This window comes from Ursus maritimus, unplaced genomic scaffold, assembly GCF_017311325.1.
Source record: "Ursus maritimus isolate PB19 unplaced genomic scaffold, ASM1731132v1 scaffold_21, whole genome shotgun sequence".
Taxonomy (NCBI): domain Eukaryota; kingdom Metazoa; phylum Chordata; class Mammalia; order Carnivora; family Ursidae; genus Ursus; species Ursus maritimus.
In genome coordinates this window covers 56,463,275-56,486,603 of record NW_024424564.1, presented here as the reverse complement: position 1 = coordinate 56,486,603, position 23,329 = coordinate 56,463,275, and the positions used below count along the sequence as shown (strand labels likewise).

Sequence of the window (23,329 nt, the reverse complement as noted above, 5' to 3'; positions counted from 1 at the left end):
GGGGGGGTCCCTCAGGGGTCCCTCCCCACACACAGCCCCCACGCCTGGCACGGGAAGCCCCGAGAAGCCCAACGGAAAACCCCAGGGAGGTGGGGGTGCGGCCACTTCTCCAACCGGCCCCTGCTCCTTCTCCAGGCCCCTGGGCACACAGCCAGCCCTCTCCCCTGCCCCCTCCACTCCCCACTCCCTTCGAGCTCCTGGTACACCAGGAACCCTGGGCCACACGGCCCACAGGTGATTTCTGGCCTGATCTTTGTCCCTGCTGGTCCCTCCTCCTATGTCCCGGAGAGGAGAGGGTCTGGGCACTGAAGGGCCAACCCCCAGACCACAGCCACCAGCCCTCCACTAGACGCAGTGCTGCCACAACTCCAGGGCTGTAGGGGCTCTGGGCACAGGCATAAGGGGCAGTTGCCAGTGGGCAGGCGGTGCCCATGGCCCAGGGCACATGCATGCCCTTCAACCTCGGGGCAACCAGCAGGGCCTCGCTCTGTCTTTGAGCTCTGGGACTGGGGGAGTAGGTTCGGGTCACAGGTAGGATAGTGGATGCCAAGGGGGAATTCTGAACATCGAGGCTGAGGGAGGCAGCGAGGGTGGCCAGGGACCCAAGCACTGTCCCTCCTGCATGCACTCAGGGCTGCAGATGGGGCCCTGTCCTGCTCTGCTGGGTCGGGTCCCTAGGGCTCACTGGCCTGGGCTGCCCCCTCCTGCCCTCCCATCCCCAGGCAGCTGTGCTCCCCGGGACTGCCCAGTCACATTCCGGAGAGGGTGTCCAGGTGGCCTCAGCCCTTCATCTAAGCACTGCGAAACGGAAAACAGACGTTGAAAACAGAAACAAAACATGCAAAACTGGGAGAGTCCAAACACGGTGTGGAGTTTAGCCATCCGGCCACCAGCACACCAGCACCGGTTCACCAGTTCCCTAGTTTGTACAAACACACCACCAGTCGGCAAGATGCCACTGCTACGCGCTAGTTCTCAGGACTATCTCCACGGCTCTTCTGTAAATCGAACACTGTTCCGAAGTAAAAGTGTATTTAGAAAGGGGTAGGAGCAGGGATGGAACCGCCAGTCGTGGCATCTCTGCAGATCCCAGGGGCAGGAGTCCACCCGGCTTGGATTCTCCCGTTTTCCCACCTGGGTGCCACCAGAAGTGCAGGCCCTCCCCTTGGGCCCCCCCATCCTCCCCAGCTTCCCAGGTCCTTGGAGGGTCAGTTCTCCGGGAAGGGAGCAGAGGGCCAGCATCGCTGTTGCTTCTTGCCGCCCTGTAGTGTCGCTGGGGAGCACGGGCCCAGCGCAGTCCGATGCCCCAGGGCCCCAGCCACCGTGCCCCTGTGGGCTCCCAGAGCAGCACCCCTGACCTCAGTTCCCAAATTCGGCTGTGGAGCGCCACCGCCCACCCACCAAAGTGAGGCCTGCAGGCTGGCAGCCCAGCCACCTTCCTCCACGGGCCCCATCTGAACTTGGTCCCCAGTCCAGACGCGCCCCGCAGGCCCCCTCCGTCAGGTTGAGGGGGGTTGGGGAATCCAGCCTGGACAGGGACTTTTCACCAACTGAACCACCCAGGCACCCTAAGGACAGGGACTTTCTCCATGCCGTCGCTGCCTTTGGCCGGGCAGCCCGAGTGACTTCAGCTCCTCGACAAAGCCTCCGCGGAGCACGCCTGCAGACTTGCGGCCCACGCTCCCCTGGCTCCTCTGATACCCCTCCCCCTCATCCCTTCTCAACATCTGGCATGAAGTGTAACTTCCTCCGTTCTGGATTGTGTCCACATCTCAGAATGCGGGCTCCTCAAAGGCAGGCTCTTCCCCCACTGTCTTTTGTTCGAGAACCCCAACACCAAACCAGTGCCTAGGAGGTACTCGCCACTGTTCCCCTAAAGAATGAACAGGCGGGCCCTCTGGGAATGTAGTTGGGGACATGGGGCTCCCCGGTCCACGGGGTCCGTATCACACCATTTACTGAATGGCCACTGTCTGCAGGGCCTTGGGCTGGGCCGTGGTGGAGCCAGCACCCCAGACACTGAGGAGGAACGGGGACTCTGGCACCCCCCAGGCCCTCGCAGAGAGTGAAGGGCCACATGACTCTCCTGGCCACTGGGGCTGGGTTCAGGGGGTAGGACAGAAAGTAGCCAGGCTGACCTCTCACCCTCTCTCATTGTTCTGTCCCCAGGGCTTCACCTGCAAGAGCCGAGTGAACCGTGAGTACATCTCAGGCAGAGGGGGACAGGCTGCCTTTCCTCACGCACCCTGGTCACCAGGGTCACCCTGTCCTCCTTGCCACTCCACTGGCCTCCCCCTGCCTGCCTCACAGGAGAGAGATCCCCCAGATGTCCCTGTCCAGCACCTGGTGCACAAGGGCAAGGCCCCCAGTTCACGCCCAGCTGTGCCCTGCCAGATAGAAATCCCGTGTTCGGATTTAACTGGAGGACGCTACCTTTCTTTCCAAAGTGGCCACACCAGCGATACACGGAAACCCCCATTTCCCCTTATCAACTTCTGCATTTTTGTCCAACGCAAAAGTGACACCCGTTTAACTACAGCTTCATTGTCTTTCATGGCTGCTGCTGCGTCTGTGTGGCCCGGGGGTGGGGCCTGGGGGGGCTCCTGCTGCCAACGTCCCCCGGGAGTGCTCCTGGCCTCACAGAGCTCCTCCCTCTCTTTTCCCCTGTGGCCTCCTAAGGCCATTCAGAACTTTTCCACTTTGATGTGATCATACTTACCAGTCTCCTCTTTAAGGGGTTTTATGGATTGGGGGAATCTTTTAAGAAATTCTTCCCGGTCCTGAGGTGGTAGATAGGTTTCCTGCGTTGCTGTATTTCTAAAGGTTTTAACGTTTCGTTTTCATCTAGCTCTTTACTTCCACGGGTGATGTGAGGTAGGGATGCAACGGTAATGTTTTGCTGCCTGGAGATCCATCTGTGGCCGCGGCACGTACTGCTCCGCTCGGGTCTGATTTTCCAGCCGCGGGATGGCTCCTTGACCCGCCGCCTCTGAACTCAGCCGCTTTCCGGAGGCTGGCTGCGCGAGCCCCTCCTTGCTCCTCCCTTTCCTAAACTGTGCGCCGAGCGCGGCAGTAGTGTGTGCCTGCGTCCCTGAACCCGCAGGTGCAGGCTCGGTGGGGAGAGGGGGGCGCCGAGGTGCGGCTCGCTCCCGCGCCCCCAGGTGAGCGGCCTTCCCTGCGGCTGCGCCGGGGGAGAGGCGGGGCCCCAGCCGTCCGTGAGCGCCCGCGGGACAGCGCACCTGTCGTCCCCCCACCCCAGACCCGCGGCGGGAGCGGGAGAGCGCACCTGTCTTCCCCCCACCCCAGACCCGTGGCGGGAGCGGGACAGCGCGCCTGTCTTCCCCCCACCCAGACCCGCGGCGGGAGCGGGGCGTCGGCGCCCCCTCAGCTCCGGGACCCCTGGTGGGACGGCCCTACACCGGGGGTGCCGTCAAGACTGAGCAGAGCGAGAACAACAGAGGCAAGAGACGAGGTACGGACGGACGAGGGCGAGGGGGAACGAGCTAAGAAGTCCCGCCCGCTTCTAAACGCAGCGCGCACGACGGGAGAGGGCGCTGTGCGGCTGGAGAGGCGGCCGGAGCCCAGCCTCGGGCGCAAAGCCGAGCTCAGAACCGACACACTCAGGAGAACGGGGTGGAGGACAAACTCCAGACAACTCATGACAACGAGAAAGAGTAGGAGTCAAGTCCCAAAGACAACGCAAGTGCACCAGGAAGGCATGCTAAAAAAATCCCCACTGTAACATTTCATTTCAAAATAGTCTTCAATACTCAACGAAATGACGCATATGAACAAAAATTAGAAATTCTGGAAGTTAGGTGACAACACACAGAATTAGAAATAAAGGAAAAATAACTTCAGAAATGAAGACTACATTAGAAGAACCCAAGAGTGAACAGACCAAATATTAAACATTCAAGAGACATACAAGGCAAAAAGGACATTTTTAAAAATAAAGAAGAAATGGAAAAAAAAGATCAATATGGAGTGTGAATAAATGGTAAGTGTCTCAGACAGGCCAAGAATGCCCAAAATACTGACGCGGAAGAAGAAAACCAGGGCAACAGAAAAAATGCTCAGAACTACAGTCCTCAGGAGATTAAAAATGTTTATTGAAACTAGGTATTGTAAGGCAAACCATGGACCCAAGAATATGGGTCCTGAAGATCAAACACCAAAACATATTCTAGTAAAATGACTGGATCTTAAAGAGAACGAGAAAAATCTCTGGGGCAGGTAGCAAAAAGAGCAGACCACTTGCAATGCTCTGAGCCTCACTAGTGTCCAGGCTGCAGTCGTCAAGGATCATTTCTCACCAAAAACCAGGCAGGGCTTCCGAGAGAAGCGGCTGACACCCAGTCTGGGGCAGAGAGTGTACGAGAAGAACCTGGGACGTCTTGTCACACCAGAGAGCAGAGAAGCTCTCAAAGACAATGGGAAAAGTCAGCAGTCCTTAAGGGACGCCTGGCTGCCTTAGAGGAACAAGCGACTCTTGATCTCGGGGCTGTGGGTTCTAGCCCCATGCTGGGTGTAGAGATTACTTAAAAACAAAATCTTAAAAAAAAAAAAAGTACTTGGAGCCAACCTAAAGAAACTCCTGTTAGCCAAGAGGATATCATTTCACCTTAAAAAAAAAATTACAATGAATTGCAACCCATGTATAAACCCATGTATTCATGACAATATTGTTTTTTAAAATAAAGGGAACTCTTCAACCTCTGCGGACGGCAGAGAACCAACTCATCACCTTGAGAACTGGGAATCCTGCCTTTCTTCTGTGAATGCCGCCTTGGAGCGAGTGTCCCAGCTACTAAAGCAGACATGGAACGGCGGGACTCAAGCTGCGTTCTGCATCTCCCAGTCCCTGAGAGCTGGGACCGCGAGCATCAAACACGTGGAGGTCCAGTGCTTCACGCCTCCCGAAGACATTTGACACCAGCGCTAGTCCTGACAGAGGACTAGACCCTCAGCACAATCAGGCCTCTGCGTCCTGCTGCAGATGGGCCAGAAATACAGGGGTCTGAAGACGGGTGCTGAGCTGCACCCCGAGGACGCCTGGCAGGTCACAGAGCCTGACTCTGCAAGGAGGAGGCGACATGGAGGCAAAGCAGCGGACCAGACAAGCCAAGCTTGAAAAATAGGCAAAGCCTCAAGTCTAGGGCGTGAAGAGGCACGTGTGGGCGATGAGACCGTGGAGCAACGCAAAGAAGTCGTTGCCGTAGAGGTGAGCGAGGGGCTTGGGCAAGCGGGGCCGGCTGCCCGGCAGTGACCAGGCCACCTGCTCTGTAATAATTCACAAAGCTATGTGTTCTCGGCGAGCTTTTCAGTATCTAAAATCTCATTTTTACAATAAAAAGCTTTTTAAAAGGGTCTTAGCGTTTTGTACGCCTTCACTTCTTCAATATAAATATTTGATTGTCAAGTTTACAGAGAGTTTCCGTAGGTGTTTTCCAATGTGTGTCTTGTTTTAAGATGTATTTATTTATTTTGGAGAGAGAGAGTGTGAGCATGGTGGGGGCAGAGGGAGAGGGAGAGAGCGATTTCAAAGCAGACTCCCGCTGAATGCAGAGCCCACCGCGGGGCCGATCCCAGGACCCTGAGATCTTGACCTGAGCTGAAACCGACAGTCAGACGCTCAACCGAGCCACCCAGGTGCCCCCCCCATTTTTGTAAAAAAAAAAAAAGGATTTATTTATTTATTTATTTATTTAAATATTTTATTTATTTATTCGACAGAGGCGCCCCTATTTATTTATTTATTTATTTATTTATTTATTTAGGAGATAGCCAGTGTGTGTGCTGTTTTTTTAATATCACCAAGCAGTTAACTCAGTTCCAAGTTACCCAGACCACCAGTTTAGCCTCAGAGCCCACAGGTTAGAGGCTTCACCCCACAAGACTGCCCCTCAACTTCAAACACCAGCAGCAAGTCCGGGGGTCACCCCAGAGGTACCCTGTGCCCCTGACCACCTGGCTACAGATCAGAGGCTCCCACGACCCCCCTTTGGTTCAGTTACTTTACTTGATTGGCTCACAGAACTCAGAGCATCATTTTACATGCCAAAACCCAGTTTATTATGAAACAACATAATTCAAGAAAAACCAGGTAGAAGGGATGCGGGAGGGCACAGAGACCCCCAGGCCTCCCGGGGCTGCCACTCTCCCAGCTCCTCGTCCTCACCAACCCCAAAGTGCTCCAAACCCTGTCCTTTAGAGTTTCTGTGGAGGCTTCTAGGGAGGGTTTTACATAGGCACGATTGATAAGTTCATTGGCCATTGGTGATTGATTGACCTCCAGCTTGTCTCTCCTCCACAGAGGTCATCCTGTGGTTGATTTCCCTGGCAACCAGCCCCCAGCCTTAGGGGCTTTCCAAAACCTACCTCATTAACATAAAGTCAGGTGTGGTTGAAAGTGGTTTGCTTTGAACAACTAAAGACACCCTTCTGGCTCTTAGCTCTTGGGAAATTCCGAGGGTTTTAGGGTCCCTGCGCCAGATAATGGGCAAGGACCAATACATATTTCTTATAAGTTACAATATCACACATTTGATCAGACTTGCATTGAATATATTGATTAATTTGAGACAGAAACGACATCTTATCAGAGTTGAGTCTTCCAACCATGAACCTGGTATGCCTTTCCAACTATTAGGTCTTCCTCAAAACTTTTACTTACGTTCGTCAGAGGTTGAGGATACTGTGAATGCTTCCTTTATTTTATTATATTTTCTGGTTGGCTTCGCAGAAGCAATGTTATTTTGGTATATTGATCTTGTATCCAACACATTTGTTAAAAACTCTTTGTTATTTCTAATAGATTTCCCATTGAGTCTCTTAAGATTTTGTATACAGATAATCACATACTATGTAAATGATGACAGTTTATAAACCTATGTTTGTTTCTGGTCTTAAGGACCTGGCTCCAATCTCCAGGACAGCGCTGACTGGGGAGCCCTCATCTTAGTCCTCATATTTATGGGGTTGACTCCCAAGGCTTACCAGTCATTATCTGCCTTTTGGGGCCTTTGAAACAGGGGGCTTCCATCTACATAAGGAGGTGCCTTTCTTTTCCTAGTTTTTTAAACATTCTTTATCATGAATAGGAAGTGAACTTTATGAAAACTTTGTGCATCTGTGAAAATAATCATACAGTTTCCCTCCTTTACTCTTTCGCCCTGAGGTGAATTGTACTGATTGATTTTCAAATGTTGACCACACGTGGAGTCCTGAAACAAATCCTATCCAGTCATGTTTAATATATTATTTAAATCAAATTGCTGAAGTTTTATGTAGGATTTTGCAAGTACATTCATGCGGGAGACTGACCTGTACCTTTACATTGTCGTGTGAGCCTTTGGGAAGCTAGCCATCGGCTGTGCCTGCCTCTTTCCCTTNCTCGGAGATCTCTTGGCCATTTTACTTCTTTCTCCACATTTCCTAATGTCTCTGCTATATTTTCCATCTTCTTGTCGCTCTGCTGCCTTCTGGATCATTCGCTGGGATCTTTCACTTCACTAGTCCTCTCGTTGGTGACGTCCAGTCTACTCTTAGAGTTATTTGTTGCATTTTTAATTCCTATTTCTGTGGGTTTCGTTTCTAGAAACTGTTTATTTCGCATGTGGCTGGTCCCTCTTTGTAGTTTTTTTTCCCCCCACTGCACACTTTCAAGTTTGTCTTAGGGTGGCTGCTCTGTCGTTCACAGCTGTTGTGTCTGTCACCGAAAGACTGTGGGGCTGTCTGTGCCCTGTCATTTCTGCTGGTTTTGCCTCTTGGTGCTTTGTTTTCTGGCGTATTTGTTTATCTTTAAATATACCTGCTCAGTGACCTCAAGAAATAATTCGTGGTGTCCCCAGGGCCTAGGATGAAGGAGCTTTCTTCCAAAACCAGATTCCCTTTGTTTCTGAGTGGTGCCCAGAAGTAATGTGTGACTCTCAGGACCATTTTTGAATTAAAAAACAGATTGAGGCCTCGTGGACCGTCCTGGAGCTGCAAACCGTGGCTGGGAACCAGCACCCAGACCCACCAGAGGGTGTGGGAAGCTCTCTGTTCCTCTCTGTGTGCTCGGAGTAGCCACCCCCCAGGGCCCAGGGTTGGGGGTTCCGCCCAATTCCCCTGACCCAGGGTGATAGTGGGGCAGCTCTGTGATGCCCTCAGGAGGACTGGCTTCCCGTCCATCCCTCTGCCGTTTCTCAGGCTTTGGCCTGATGATCCTGCTTCTTTGATCAGCTTTGACAAGTTTTCGGGGAGCTTTTCATATGCCTACTTTTCCTCCAGCGTTGTTAGCTGTTTACAGCAGCAGACTTGGCCCGGACAGCCTGGTCTAGCATATTATGGGAAACGAAACTCCCAACTTGTTTTTAAACACACAGAAGGCTTGCTTTCTCCTCCTCTTCCTTTGTCAATACGAATTTAAATTCACCACCACGTTTTACCAATTCCTGAGTTCACTGTTCCCTTTTGTAACCCACTTCTTCCTTTTGCGTTCCTCTTTCTCCTTTTTAAAATACATCTGTCAGGCCTTCTCATAGTAAGGCTCTGCGGCAGTTTTTTAAATCTTTGGAAAGACCAAATATATCTACTTCACCCATGGGGAGACGCCCACAAGTCTTCCTGACAAACGTTGGGTTCACGACGGTTTCCACGGGGTGGAAACAACTTGGTGCCCCGTTTGTGCCACAGATCATTGAGCGGCTTGTATCTCTTCCCCTTTGCTGCTACTCCCCACTTTGTCGGCTAGTTTGGGACGGAGCCGATTCTTACGCATTCTATTCCACGACAGGCAGCTTCCCCTCTCTAGAGCTCCTTGCGTTCCACGCTCCCCACGAGCCCTTCTCTGCCATGCCGCTACCTTTTTTTTTTTTTTTTAAATTCTGGTTTTGATCCTTTTCTTGATTGGCTGGAGTAAATCTGCTTCCCCCCCCCCCACCCCAGGAAAGGTCAAGAGATTTGAATTTCTCATTCCTAGCAGAGAAGAAGACATTTTCACCCACCGGAGGTGCGGGTGGGCGGGAGGAGGAGTCTGGCGCAGAGCGGCTTCCCTTAGGAATGCGGCGGCGCGGGGCTCTACGGGGGGCCTCCCTGGCAAGGGAGCATCAGGCCTGGGACAGAGCTCCCCCGGCCAGCCCCCCATTACCTGGCTGTCCACTCGGCTTCACCATGAAGTCTGTGGACAGCGGGCGATCTGACTCCAGCCACTGCCTTTGGTGGGGTCCCTCCCGAAGGCTCAGAAGAGTCCATCAGACCCCGCCAGTACTTGCATCAGCTCCAAGACAGCAGGGGGCCACGGACACGTGGGGCAGGGGCCACACCAGTTGTGGGCACCTGTTTAGAGCTTTGACCAGTACGGGAAGATTTTATCACTGACACTGTTTAGAACTGGCCGCACGGGGTGATAATGAAAGGCAGGTCGGCTATTCGTTTTTTGTTTAATATCCATCAGTTTGGGAGGAGAAGTGGCAGGAGCCTGCGACCTCCTCGCCCATCCCCAGTCTGCCCCCTCTGGCTATTGACACGATGAAGAGAAGCCCGTGGGGTATGAAGACAGTTATGCTCTGTGTCCTTAAGAGCTTTTTAAAAAAATTACTGTTTTGTTGTTTTATTTTTCCCACTTCTGATCTTCCATAAACTTAAACTGAGTTGGGAGAAACCCCCTATTATGAGGCCAAGCTCAGTATGACATCTCACCAATCCTGGGGAGGAGTTTGGAAGCTCGCTCCCTTCTTACACACATTGTAGATGGGCAGGAAGAAGGAATTTCGTTTGTGGCATTATTTTTTTTTTTAAAGACTTATTTTATCGGGGCGTCTGGGTGGCTCAGTCAGTTACGCATCTGCCTTCGGGTCAGGTCATGATCCTGGGGTCCTGGGATCGAGTCCCATGTTGGACTCCCTGCTCAGCGGAGAGTCTGCTTCTCTCCCTCTCCCTCTCCCCCTGCTTATGCTCTCTCTCACTCTCCCTCTCTCAAATAAATAAATAAAATATTTTTAAAAAGATTTATTTTTTTTGAGAGAGAGAGCATATGCCCAGGGAGGCAGAGGGGCAGAGGGAGAGAGAGAATTTCAAGCAGACCACACGGAGCCCAATGTGGGGCTCAATCTCGTGACCCTGAGATCATGCCTGAAATCTCGAGACCCTGAGATCTTAAGAGTAAGACGCTTAACCAACTGAGCCACCCAGGTGCCCCCATAGCATTATTGCCATAAATTGACAGAAAACAAACACTATATTTTAAGTATTCAATTTGCTAAGGTTTTACGTACGTATACACCTGTGAAACTGCTACCACAGTCAGGATAATGGAAAAACCACGTATATTTCCATAGAGATTAGTTCACATTTCCTAAAATTTTATATGTATGGAGTCAGGCAGTGTGTACTCCTGTGTCTGGCTTCTTTCACTCAGCATAATTATATTTCGATTCATCTGTGTATTGTATCAAAAGCCTGTTCCGTTGCGTGGCTATACCACCATCTGTTTGCCCAGTCTACCTGTTGACGGGCATTTGGGTTTGGGGCTACTAAAAATGAAACTACAATGAACATTCATGGGCAAGTCTTTCTGGTTACTATTGGGTAGATATCAAGGCGCGGAGTGGCTGTATCTTACAGCAGGTGTGTATCTAACTTCTGAAGCCGTGTCTGTGACATTCTGTGCTCCCACCAGCAGGGGGAGCGTATCTTAACATCCTTATCTGCACTGGGTATGGTCAGTCCTTTCCATTTTTGCCATTCTAATATGTAACACGGACTCATTGTGGTTTAAATGTGCATTTCCTTAATGTCACCTGATGTTGAGCATTTCTTCACGTGCCCACTGGCCACTTTTACCCTCTATGGTGAAGAATCTGTTCAGATCTTATTCTTTACTGGGTTGTTGGTTTCCTTATGAAATTTGGAAAGGTCTTTACAGATTCTGAATGCAAGTTCCTTACCAGATATATGATCCGCAAGGATTTTCCCTCAGCTTGTGACTTGTCTTTTCTTTCTCTTACCAGCATCTTTCAAAGATAAATTTTGATGGAGTCCAGTTTATCAATTTTTTCTTTTACAGTCATGATTCAGTGTTGTATCTAAGAAATCTTTGCCTAACTCAAGGTCCCAAAGATATTTTGTTACTATGTTTTCTTTTAAAAGTGTTACAGTGTTAGACTTCACATTTAAATCAGCAGTCCGTCTTGAGTGACCTTTGTATGTAGTGTAAGGTGTGAATTAAGGTTCTCTTCTGTTTGTTTGTTTGTTTGTTTGTTTGCATGTGAACACCCAGTTGTCCCAGCACTATTCATTGAAAAGACTGTCCCTTTCCTGCCAGGCTGCCTAGCGTGCTTGCGGAAAATCAACCATCCGTACACGGGCGGGTCTCTTTGGGAACTCTATTCTGTTCCATCCATTTGTCTATCTTGATGCTAATACCACACTGACTTAATCCCTACACTTAATTACTTTATAATAAGTCCTGAAATTAGGCAGTGTTGGCTTTCAGATTCGTTCTTCATCATAGATAATTTGACTATTCTAGATCCTTCGCGCTTCCAAGTGAATTTTAGAATCAGCTTGTCAGTTTATGGGGGAAAAAAGGGCCTTCTACAAAAAGGATTTTGATCACAATTTCATTGAATCTATGGATCAGTTTGGGGAGAATTGACGTCTTACAATTTTGAGTCATCTGCCCCATGAATCCAGTATACCGCTCCATTTATTTAAGTTTTCTTTAATTTCCCTCAGCAATATTTTGTAGTTTTCAGGTCAAAGATTTTGTACATCTTTTGTCAAATTTGTCCCTAAGTATTTCATATTTTTATGTTACTGTAAATGGTATCTTTAAAATTTCAATTCGCAATTGTTCTTTGCTAGTATACAGAAATATGGTGTATTTTTGTATATTGATCTTGATTCTTGCATTTGCCTTATTGCATTGACTAGGGTCTCTAATACAATGTTGAGTAGAAGTGATCAGAGCAATGATCCTGGTCTTATTCCTGATCTCAGGGGAAAGCGATCCTTCTTTCACTGGCAAACATGATATTAACTATAGGTTTCCCCTAGAAGGCCTTATTAGATTGAGAGCGTTCCCTCACGTTCCTTGTTTGCTGAGAGTTTTTATTAGGGATAGATATTGGAGTTTGTAAAATAATTCTGCTATGACTATTGAGATGATCATATGTGGTTTTCAAAATTTGTTAACGTAATTATAGTGATTGATTTTCCAACATTGAATCAATTCTTGTATTCCTAGGACAAACCACACTTGGCAGGTCCGTGTTTTCCTTTTAGATGTTGCTGGATTACATTTACTAAAATTTTGTTAGAGTTTCTACTCTATGGCCATGAGGTATCTGTAATTTTCTCTTTTTGTAATGTTTCTGTCAGGTTTTGATATCAGAGAATGAGTTCCAAACTAGTCCCTCTTCATCAGTTTTCTGGAAGAATCCTTGTAGAACTGGTAGTGTTTCTTTCTTAAACATCTGCTTTCATTGACTTTTCTCTATTGCTTTTCTGTTTTCTATTTCATTGGGTTTTTTTATTATTATTTTGATCTCCGATCTTTATTATTTTTTTCTTCTGATTACTTTGGATTTTGTTACTCTTTCTTCCCCAGTTTGAGATATAATTGACATACAATATAGCATTAATTTAAGGATGTGCATTTACTCTTCTTTTTTTTTTTTTTAAAGATTTTATTTATTTATTCGACAGAGATAGAGACAGCCAGCGAGAGAGGGAACACAAGCAGGGGGAGTGGGAGAGGAAGAAGCAGGCTCCTAGCGGAGGAGCCTGATGTGGGGCTCGATCCCATAACGCCGGGATCACGCCCTGAGCCGAAGGCAGACGCTCAACCACTGTGCCACCCAGGCGCCCCGCATTTACTCTTCTATCTCTAGTTCCTTAAGGTGGAAGCTGAGCTCACTAAATTTTTTCTTTTAAAGATAATTTATTTATTTTCGAGAGCGAGCACAAGCAGGGGGAGGAGCAGAAGGCGAAGCAGGTTCCCTGCTGAGAAAGGAGCATGAAGCGGGGCTCGGTCCCAGGACCCCGAGATCACGACCCGAGTGGAAACCAAGAGTCAGAGGCTTAATGGACTGAGCCACCCAGGCGCCCCAACCCCAGGGCATTTGTGCTGCTGTGGTCACACCTTTCCTTTTGACACGAGTTCTAGACCCCAGAGCGCATTATTATTATTATTTTGTGTAAGCAGTCAATCCTCCTTCAAATGGATTTAAATAATGAGGAAATATCTTGTGTATCTACCGCCTGGTTACCATTTCTGGTGGGGCTTTTTTGTAGTGTGGGTCTTCTGACGAGGGATTCTTTCAGCCTTCATATGCTAACGACGTCTTTATTTCCCCCTCATTTTTAGGAGCTCCGTGGTAGAGCTCTCCTGGGTGTTTTCAGCACCGTGGGGGCTCTTCTGCCCTCTCCCACGGGAAGCTTGCTGTTGTCGTGTCCTTTGTTCCTTCTACGTAACGTGTCTTTTTCTTCTGGTGGCTTCTACAATTTTCTCATTGCCCCTGGCTTCCAGCAAATTGATGGTGGCGTGCCTCGTAATCTTTCCCATCTCTCCTATACTTAGCACTCACCGGCTTCTTGGATCTGTGAGTTTATAGTTTTCATCAAGTTGAAGACATATCTATTTCTTCCAGTTTTGTTTTTTCCCTCATCCCCCCCATTCCTCTGGGGACTCTACAGACACAGGGCACTGAAGTTGTCCTGCCAAGGCTTCTGTTGTTGTACCATTAGCACCATTATCTCTTTCCACTTACTTTTGGATGGTTTCTCTCGCTAGTCAAGTTCCCCAATCTTCTTTTTCTAAATATCTAATCTGCTATTAATCCTGTCTGATGTATTTTTCATCTCAGACATTATAATTTTTTCTAGAAGTTGGATTTGAGCTCTAGCTCCCTATCTAATCCTCCACGTCTGTGATTAACTGTTTGAACATACAGAATACAGCTGTAATAATTGCCTTAATGTTCTTGACTAAAACCTGTAACAGTTTCAATTAATTGATTCTTCCCCTCATTATTTGTATTTTCCTGATTCTTTGCATGGCTTGTAATGTTTTATTGGGTGGGAGACATTGTGAATTTTACCCCATTGTGTGCTAGATATATTTTTTTTGTTTTTTGTTTTTAAAGATTTTATTTATTTATTCAACAGAGATAGAGACAGCCAGCGAGAGAGGGAACACAAGCAGGGGGAGTGGGAGAGGAAGAAGCAGGCTCCCAGAGGAGGAGCCTGATGTGGGGCTCGATCCCACAACGCTGGGATCACGCCCTGAGCCGAAGGCAGACGCTACCGTTGTGCCACCCAGGCGCCCCTAGATATATGTTTTTATTACTACAAATATCTTTGAGGCTTTCCTGGAAGACATTTGAGTTACTTGGCTAAAGCTTAAGCTTTGGGGGGTCTTGCTTTTAGGACCTTGTCTTTGGGCAGGATGACAGCAGCACGCAGTCTGAGGCTAATTATCCCCTATGGAGGCAAGACCCTTCAAATGTGGTAGCTACCGAGGGCCTGGCTGCCAATAGGGACTGTTCCCGGCCCCACGTGCTTGCAGGGTGCGTTCCCTCAAATGGGCTGGTTCCTTCCCGCCTCTGGTAGTTCCGCCACATGGGCGTGCTGCCCTGTGCTTGGCAGGGGAATGTTCTCCCGGGTTCTTCCTGCAGCTTTCTCCCCTGGGTCACGCTCTATCCTGCAAACATGGGCACTTTGGTCTGCCCGGGCTCTCTGCCCTTTTCCTTGACTCAGGGAGGGAGTCAGGCTCCCCTTGGGCCCCTCCGTCCCCCATAGGCCGGAGATGCTCTCAAGACAGTGTCACCTCAAGGGCATCACTGTCCTCCCTTTCCTCCTGTTGTGTCCTGAGACCATTCTCCGTGTATTCTGTCTGGCTTTCTAGGCTGTGTCAGGCTGGAGCGTAAACCTGACCTCCGTGACTCCATCTAGGCCACAGTGGGATCCACAGAGCTGGGTTTCTTTCCCGTGAACATATTCGGATCTTGTAATTCCCGATGTCCCTCTGGGTCTCTTTCTGAAGTCAGTTAGCATGAGCTCTGTCGAGTGGCAGGCTCCGCAGTGCTGTTCCAGCAGCATGCTCGCCCATCCAGGCCCGGGTGGCAGGGCCACGGCCCTCCTGCAAAGACCTGGCTCTGGGGCAACCTCCCTTCTCCGTAGCCCACCTACTTGCACGCTGGAGAAGGTGTGGCCCCAGGCTCGGGGAGCGGTGCTGCTCTGTGCCCTCGAGTCTGCAAGTCCGCGCTCAGGTCGGGGCTGGGGCCTCCGGAGCGTCTGTTCCCGCCTCCGCCTCACCGCAGAGTGTCTTTGATATGCCTCCTCTGCTCCCTTCACTCGCATGTTAGCAGTTCGCTGGTCTGACAGAGGGTCCCTCTCCCCCCGTGGTGCCTGCCCTTCCCCTCCCGTCCTAGCCCCAGCAAGATCTTCCTGACAGGCCCCCTAGGGTCTGCCTTGGGGGCTCCTGGGAGTTCTGGGCCCCCGAAGCACCCACTGAGCACACACACCTTCCCTTCCTGGACACACGGTCCCACCTCAGGGTTACTGCCTCCACCGCCCGTAACACCAGGCTTGAACCCCATCTCTCGTGCATGCAGACGAACCACAACCTTGGGTGCAGGAGGGCACCTGGGCTACCGACTCTGTGGGGCGCAGGCCGCCCCAGGGCTCCGCAGCTCATGTGAAGCTAACCCCACAGTCCTCCAAGTCCCCGGCTGCAAGCCTGGCCACGTGAAGGCCGCAACCCCACTCAGCCCCAGTGCCTGGAAGTGAGGCCCCGGCTCCGCCAAGGCCTCGCGGCCTGTCTCACCTGCGCCAGTCCAGCTGCTGGCCTGTGAACAGAGCCCTGGGCTCCGATGACCCTGGGGTCATGACCCAGGTACCCCTGCAGGCCTTTGAAGAGAGCCAGTGGGGCTTGCCAGCCTATCAGAACGAAGGCTCCCCTGCACCCGCGCTGGCCAGGCGGGGCAGTGGATACCCACACTCCCCAGCCTGGCCCCACTCCCCATGCCCAACAGACAGCTGCTCCAGGGTGGGTCCACTCTTCACTGGGGCCAGTTCCCTGATTGCACTGGGACAAGATAGTGAGGACCCCTCCCAGACATGCCGTCCCAGAGCTCCCTCCACTGGCTGGGCCACCCACAAAGCCTTACCCAGGCACTGGGGAGCCCTGTGGCACTCACCCCCCTTCTCTCCTCCCCAGGGAACATTTTTAACAACTTCTGCCGGCAACCCCCCACATCCATGTCCCCATTGGTCCTGGAGGCCCTGAAGCTCTCCACGGCCATGAAGTGTGCCCCCCACAATGGCTGCTCCCTCCTTCTGCGCGTGCAGGCTTCCCTCGTGCTGCATGGTGAGAGGCAACCTGGGGGGGGCGGGGGCCATGCTGCCGGTGATGGTTGGAACACCCAGGAAGCAGGGTGGTGGGCTCAGGGCTCCCTTAACTCCACAACACTTCGAGAGACAGAGGCGGGCTGGGGACCCTGCTAACTCACTTCCCAGAAAGGAGGGGAAGAAAGAGGATTCACTGCCCTGGTCTGACCAGCCCTGCCTGGCCCCTCCCTTCACCCAGAGAGCCTGCGGGGCCTGGAGGCCTGCTCCATGAATCTGGACACCCAGGAGACTCAGTGTCAGAGCGTGCGGGTCTCCAGAGCCTCCCGCCGACTGCAAGTGGGGCGGCAGGTGAGGCCAGGGCCTGACCCAGACCTGCTGGTCCCACCCAAGCCTTTGCCAAGCAGGAGCAGCTGTCCCCTGGGTGCTCCTAGCTGCCTTCCCTTCCTGGACACCTGATCCACCCAAGGCCCGAGGCCTGGGGACCCCTTCTCCTGGGTTCCAGCTGTGGAGGTGGAGCTGGCCTGGCCAGGGATGGGTAGCTAGAGACCCCAGGTCCACCTGGCTCACACCTGTGCATGCCCAGCTCCAGGTACATTTTGATTGCTTCGAAGTGAGTGTGGCTCAGAGCCTCTACGTCACCCTGAGGACCGTCCCCCACTTCTGTGGGGTCCAGCTGGACCGGCAGTACCATGTGGAAGGTGGGAGCTCATGGGGCCTGCCTGGGTACAGCTGCCACTGGCTTCTAGGGACAACCTGGGCTGGGACATCTGGGGTAGGGGGCAGGACCCCATGCTGGGCAGCTCACAGCCAGCGCCTTCCGCTTCGGGGTCACGGCCTCCCTGGGAGAGGAGAGACTTCCGTAAAGCACATAGGCAGAGGCCAGATGAGGGGTACAGCTGCTGGGGACAGAGTGGCTGGGCCCACCATTGCTGTGCCATTTGCAGACTGCAGAGACGAGGACGTGGGGAGGAACGTGCCCGTCTGCTTTGGTGAGGCCCCTTCCTCGGGTGGAACCATAGCCCCGCAGCCCCTGGGGAGACCCCCACACACCCTCCCACGGGGGTCTTCTGCCTGACTCACTTGGGAAGTCATGATGGGTTCTCGGGTTGGCGACTCCCAAATGCCTGGGTCTAGCATGGGGGTCATCACCTGGAGGCTCTCAGGACAGGTGAAGACCTTCGTACCGTGACAGCTAGTCCCAGCGTGGCCCCCAATTGCTGCCCTTTTATAGCTGAGAAGTTCTCCTACTGGGTGGACCGAAGTCGCAAGGTCATCCTGGTCCAGGTGCCTGAGGCCCCCGGGGGCCCCGACTACTACGTCCGGCTCTGCCTCAAGTGGTTCACCTGCGAGGATGTGGGTGCCCCAGTGCGGGTGAGCCCAGGCCCGGGCCGAACCCTGGGTGCCGCGTCCTGCCCAACCGCCAAACCCCCCTTCACCGGCCCCAGACCACGCCCCCGACCCCCCATCCCCACCCCAGACCTTCCCAGCCTGGCCCCGTCCCACCCACTGGACCCCAGCCCCTAAGCTGTCCGCTCCACCGCAGGTGACAGTGAACAGGATATCCCGCACCGTCTCTCTACCCTACAGCCAAGAGCTGCCGTGCCTGTGCCTTGAGGTCAGTGAGAGTGTGGCCTGCACTGCCGGGAGGACACAGAGGGAGGGGCAGGACCTGCGCTGACCCCAGCCCCTCCCGCAGGGCTGGTCTGCGACCCCAGACGCCGTGCGGATGCAGGCCTGTCCCTTCGAAGATGGCAAGTGCCCTCTGGTGTGGATTAGGGGGGCAGGGGTTTGGGAAGAGGAAGCAGGGTGGGAGGAGGGCAGGTCGGAGGGTGCCCGGCAGGGTGGGGGCTGGCCTGCTTCAGCCTGCAGGAGGCCACAGTGGGGATGGAGCGTGCGGACAGGCCTGGTCCTCCCTGGCACCTGCCGTGGCCGGCCCGTGGCCAAAGGCGTACCCCAGGCAAGCCCTTTCCGGTGGCAGAATCTGTGCATAGACACGCGTGTGTGCAAGCACGTGTGCGCCCAGTACACACGGACGCGCGCCCTGGCCCCGCTCGCGTGGAAGGAGCAAGTCTTCCGAGAGCGACTCTCCGAGGGGTGGAGGAGGGTTACCCGTTCTCGGCTCGGCTCGGCTCCACACACATGTGGGCGGGGGCTCTGCTGACTCCAGCCCTGGGGGAGGGTCCCTGCAGAGACAGAGGCCCTTTGGGACGCTGTCCACTACCACCCGGGGGACCAGGCCCTGAGCTGGGAGCCTGCCTGTCCCGTGAGTGGCCACGTGAGTCTGTGCTGGCGCCCGGGGCCTGGGGCCCTCTGCCACACCCTGGAGCACTCCAGCCGGCCGGCACACGGCAGGGTGAGTACCCCCAGGTGGGGACGGGGGCGGGCGTGGATGGCGGGGGCCTGACCCGAGCCCCCCGCAGGTGCAGTACCCGAGGGTGGACACACAGCCCCAGCTCTGCCTGAAGGTGAGTGGGCCGGGCCGCCGCTGCCGTGCGCTCCACCAGCCCCTGGTGGGAGGTGGCGAGCAGGAGACAGGGCTCCGGGGCATGCAGCCTCCCAGGGACCCCTCTGACCCCCACCCTGGTCTGGCGGTGGAGCTAAGGGACTGTGGGGGAGGGAGGTTCAGCCCGTCCCCGCCCCCAGCCACCCCCGCACACGCTGCCACGGTCTCATGCCTCGCGACCTCTCTGCAGTTCTCCACCAGCCGGGGCTTCTGGGTGAGGTGCCCTTTCCAAGAGCAAGGCTTCCAAGGTGAGCTCTCGGTGGGGCGGCAGGGCAGGGAGGCTGGCCTGGGGCCTTTGCTGTGCAGATGCGGCAAATACGCCCTTTTCTTTGCAGGTGGGATGACAGGGTGCTGGGTCAGTGGGAGGGAGGAAGGGAAGGGGGGCTGCTGGGCCTCAACCCTCCATCCCCACAGCCTGGAAGATGACCGCCCAGCCAGCAGCCTCTCAGGGCCACCTCCGGGTCACCTTCTTCTCGACCAGCGCGGCCCGTTTCCAGGTGCAGCTGTGTCACCAAAGGAAGACGTGGCCCCCTGCCTGCCGCCCCGTGCTCCGGGCCACGGCCCTCCCTCCAGCCTCAGTGAGCCCAGTGGGGGGGTCTCCTTCCTGGGGAGGGTGGCTAACTCCTTCCCTGTCCACAATGCCCTGAGTCAGCCCCTGGAGGCTGCCCCGTGTGGAGGGGTGCAGGGCACTCTGCTGTGTGAGCCAGTCTTCCCCCCACTGCCTATGACCCACCCCTCTCCCACCCAGGGTGACTTCATGGCTGACCCTGCGGTAGCCTTTGTGGACATTCCCAGGGATGAGGCTTGTGTACCCAACACCTGCATCCAGGTGGGTGGTGCTGCCCCCCCCAGCCCCCACCCCCTACTGCAGTCCCAGACCTGCTTCCCTGTCATCAACCGATGGGGGGAACTCCTTCCACCAAGGCTCCTCCCTGGGCCTGTCAGCCCAGCAGCCTCCCCAGGCCGCCGCTCTGGCGGCTGCAGTCAGGATGCGGGAGAGGCCGCAGGCTGTGCTGACCAAAATGCCCCGCGCCTGCAGGGCTGGAGGACTGATGTGCACTTCTCCGCCCCCCAGCAGCTGTGTGACCTTCAGTGCAGTGAGTGCCCCCGCTGGGTCTCAGGTCCCAGGGCAGGGGTGGGGGGCAGTGCACACTCATGGGCTTCAGGAGGCCAACGACTGGACTCCAACCTCAGCTCTGAGCCTGGTCCCTGCCTCCCACTCTCAGGGTGACTAGGCATTGGTGGGGGACAGAGGGGCCGTCTGCCTGGAAGTCGGGCCAGGCTCTGAGCCAGGGCGAAGGCAGACCCCTGACTTGGGAGGTCAAGGGCCCTCGCGGCACATCACAAGCGCCATCCCCGCGTCACTGCACCAGTGGTCCTGCTTCCTCTTTCCGGAGATCCACCAACCCTGACCAGGGCTGTGGTTCCAACTGTCCCTCCTTCACCCAGCCAGGCCACTTAGGCCCAGACTCCTGGGACCTCGGGCTTAGCAGGAGACAAAGCTAAGCATGGGGGTCCTGGATGTGGCCCTGGAGGGCGGCCTCTGCCTGGGGGTCCTGAGAACAGCAATGGGATGTAAGCGGGGAGCAGGCGTCGCCAGCGGCATGTGCAAGACCCCTCGGGCTGCTGAGGGGAGAGTGGGCTGCAGGAGCCTCGGGGGCAAGAGGGGGCCGGGAGGGGGCGGGGCTGGCACCCGCCCAGTGTCAGCGGCCTGCTCGGGTCTCCATGATTCCAGGGCAGCCCCCGCCCCACCGGAAATGCCCTAGAGCCCGGGGCGCGTCTCTTAGACCTGTGTCCTCCACCTCCTCCCAACCCCCAGAGGAGCTGTTCAGTCAAGTCTGGGTGCCATTCCCCTGCAAAGTTCTCCTCTAGCAGGTCAAAGGGTGATGGACATCCCTGGGAGCCTGTGTCTTGACTGGGGCTCCACCATCTACCATCCAGGTGACCTGGGAGCAGGCCCCAGCCACTGGCAGAGCCTCCATGCGGCGCTGGGTGGGTCCCAGGATCCCAGGGACAGGCCTGAGAGCAGAGGGGCCAGGCCCGGCTCAAGTGGGAGTGCATCCTGCTTTTGGGGTCGAGCTGCACTGCCCCTGAGGACGGGACACTGGCCTGCTGCTGTGCATCGGCTCTCCAGGACTGGGCAGCCTAGAAGGGCCTGCCCAGTAAGCCCTGAGCATTTGGGGCCTGCGGCTCCCTCTCCTTCCTCCTGCCACAGGGGGGGGTGAGCTGTCTGTGCCCCCAGACAAGGTTGGTAGGGGGTACACTGAACCAGCACCCCCATTCCTCTCTTTCCAGCTGCCACTGGGGACAGCAGACTGGGGCCAGGAGCCTCATGAAGCATGAGCGAGTACCCTGGCTGAATGCTGGGGTACAGTGGAGGCCAGCTCACATCCGGGTCCCAGGTCTCTGGCAGCGAAAGCCAGGCCTCAGAATTTGGAGGTGGCTCACCTGAACCCAGGCTGTGGGTCCAGCCACCTTCTGGCTCCCCAGAGGCCCGCGGCTATTCGGGGGCCCTCAGGCTAGGCCAGGGGCTTTGGGTCAGATGAAGGACTTTCAGCCCCTTCCTGAACCCCCTCGGTGAAGGCCTACGGAATGGCTGGGGGGGCTGCCCTCTCTCCCAGATGGCTTGGCCTCTGACCTGCCCTGTCTCAGCTTGGTGCAGCCTCCCTCCGCCTGTGGTCATGGCCAGCATCACTGGCGGAAGGACCAGGGCCTGGCCGCTGCCTGATGGCTGCCGGAGCTTTCCCAGGGCACTAGAGAGCAGAGCGTGACCCCACATGTTCTGCAGCTCGGTTGGCTCAGGACCACCTCCAGCCCCTGCCCAGAGCACTCCAGGGTCCCCATGCCGGGTGGCCCCTACTGCCCGGGCTGGGCCTCCACCCGACCCCCTGCACCAGCCCTCGCAGAAGTCAGGCCCCCTTCCACTCTCCGGCCCCCCAGCCCAGCCAGTCCAGGGAAGGCTGTCCACTTCCTGTGGCCTCGGGAGCCACCTGCCAGGTTGTGCCATTCCCAGAAGTATCACACTCCCTGAGGGCCACCAGAGAGGGACCCACACCCCAGACCAGGGGTCTCCCGGAAGCTGGCTGTCAGATGGGCCCCACAGAACTCATGCTGGCTCCCAAGGACCACCAGGCTGCCGCTCCTGAGCTGCCATCATCTGGAGTCTGGGAACCCTCTCCACCTGGCCACCATGCACCCAGGGACAGGCAGCCCGGGCCTGGCCCCCTGGATGGCCGGCGGTGCTGCCATCTGCAAATGCACTCCTGCCTCCAGGGCCTGTCTCGCTCTCCCTCCCTCTCCCTCCCTTAATGGGGGCTGCAGCCCCCAGCAAACTAGGAGGTGGCCCAAGCCAGTATGCACCCCCCACTCAGTAAACACTTGTCCACCCAGCTTGCCTCTTCCCATGGACAGAGATGGGGTCTGCGGGGCAAGGTAGCCCCTTGGGGCAAGTGGGTTGGCGGGGAGGATTATGGGGCCCAGGCGCACCTGTTAACATGGGGCCAAGGTGGGACTGCTTCCAGAGGCAAGTGTGGAACCACAGACTGCAGATGGAGCCTGCTAGCCCCCCACCACGTACAAGCCCCCAAGCTGTCCCCGAGGATACCCCAACGGCTGGAGATGCCAATACCCCAACGGCCTGCCCCCAGGCCATGTGTGCGAGGGAAAGTGAGAGGAAGAGGGGTGTTCAACTGGCCCACCCCTGTTGGTGCTCAGCCTCACGATGGAGGGGGGCAGAGCAGGGCTTGCCCTTTCCTGAAGCCCCCCTCTACTGTGCCCATAAAGTGGCTGCCAGAGGCCTGGTCAAGCCAGGAGCTGACAGAAGGACGGGACGCTGGGGGAGTGGGGGTCAGGGAGGCCTCACCCTCGGGTCCCAGGCCCCCACTCCTACCCTGGGTCAGGGTTTAGGGGCTGGCAGGCTGTGGCTCTGCACTCACCACGTTTCCTCGCTGAACAGCATTTGGGGGCATGGGGTCCTCTGGAGGCCCTTGTCTGCCTAGGGTGCTCCCTCCCCATCAAGGCCCAGGGCGGGGCGAGGGACCAGAGTCCTGCCTATGGCTGGGCTGCCCCTGCCCGGAGTTCCTGCATCCCTCACCTGGGCCACCCAGGAGCCCCGTGGCCATGCAGAGAGACCCTGGCTCTGAACCAGGGCTACCCCTGGAAATCCTGACCAGGTGTAGTCTCCCTCAAGACTTGCTGCGGCCCTGACCTTCCAAAGATGGGGGAAACTGAGGCCTAAACAGGCCATGACTGCGTTCCTCTCAAAGAGGTTCAGGGCTATGGGGAACTGGCTGAGGCGGGGATGCTTGGGTTCCAGCTTCCCAGCTGTCCATGTGTGCGCTGCCACCAAGTGGCAGTGGTGTTCAGTGATCCAACCTCTGCACCGAGATCTGAGACCACACCGAGGGCCCGGGGGCCCAGCAGGCCTGCCTTGGCCAGTAACACCGACCCCTACCGCAGCCCGAAATCCCATCCCCACCTTAGGCCACT

At 55.1% G+C, this 23,329-nt stretch overlaps 1 protein-coding gene across 1 annotated transcript in view; it reads left to right on the top strand.

Moving 5' to 3' along the window:
• The window catches only part of IL17REL (interleukin 17 receptor E like), a 24,554-nt gene extending 2,324 nt beyond the window's left edge, over positions 1 to 22,230 (top strand). Inside the window, exons 2-16 of the mRNA XM_040637749.1 lie at positions 2,170 to 2,197; positions 16,208 to 16,357; positions 16,577 to 16,686; positions 16,922 to 17,036; positions 17,283 to 17,327; positions 17,570 to 17,709; positions 17,882 to 17,953; positions 18,035 to 18,089; positions 18,528 to 18,691; positions 18,759 to 18,803; positions 19,032 to 19,089; positions 19,256 to 19,419; positions 19,590 to 19,670; positions 19,881 to 19,938; positions 21,137 to 22,230. Coding sequence (XP_040493683.1) covers positions 2,170 to 2,197; positions 16,208 to 16,357; positions 16,577 to 16,686; positions 16,922 to 17,036; positions 17,283 to 17,327; positions 17,570 to 17,709; positions 17,882 to 17,953; positions 18,035 to 18,089; positions 18,528 to 18,691; positions 18,759 to 18,803; positions 19,032 to 19,089; positions 19,256 to 19,419; positions 19,590 to 19,670; positions 19,881 to 19,938; positions 21,137 to 21,177 — 1,326 coding nt within the window. The 3' untranslated portion in view covers positions 21,178 to 22,230. The remainder of the gene's footprint in view (positions 1 to 2,169; positions 2,198 to 16,207; positions 16,358 to 16,576; positions 16,687 to 16,921; positions 17,037 to 17,282; positions 17,328 to 17,569; positions 17,710 to 17,881; positions 17,954 to 18,034; positions 18,090 to 18,527; positions 18,692 to 18,758; positions 18,804 to 19,031; positions 19,090 to 19,255; positions 19,420 to 19,589; positions 19,671 to 19,880; positions 19,939 to 21,136) is intronic.
• The last annotated feature ends 1,099 nt before the right edge of the window (positions 22,231 to 23,329 follow it).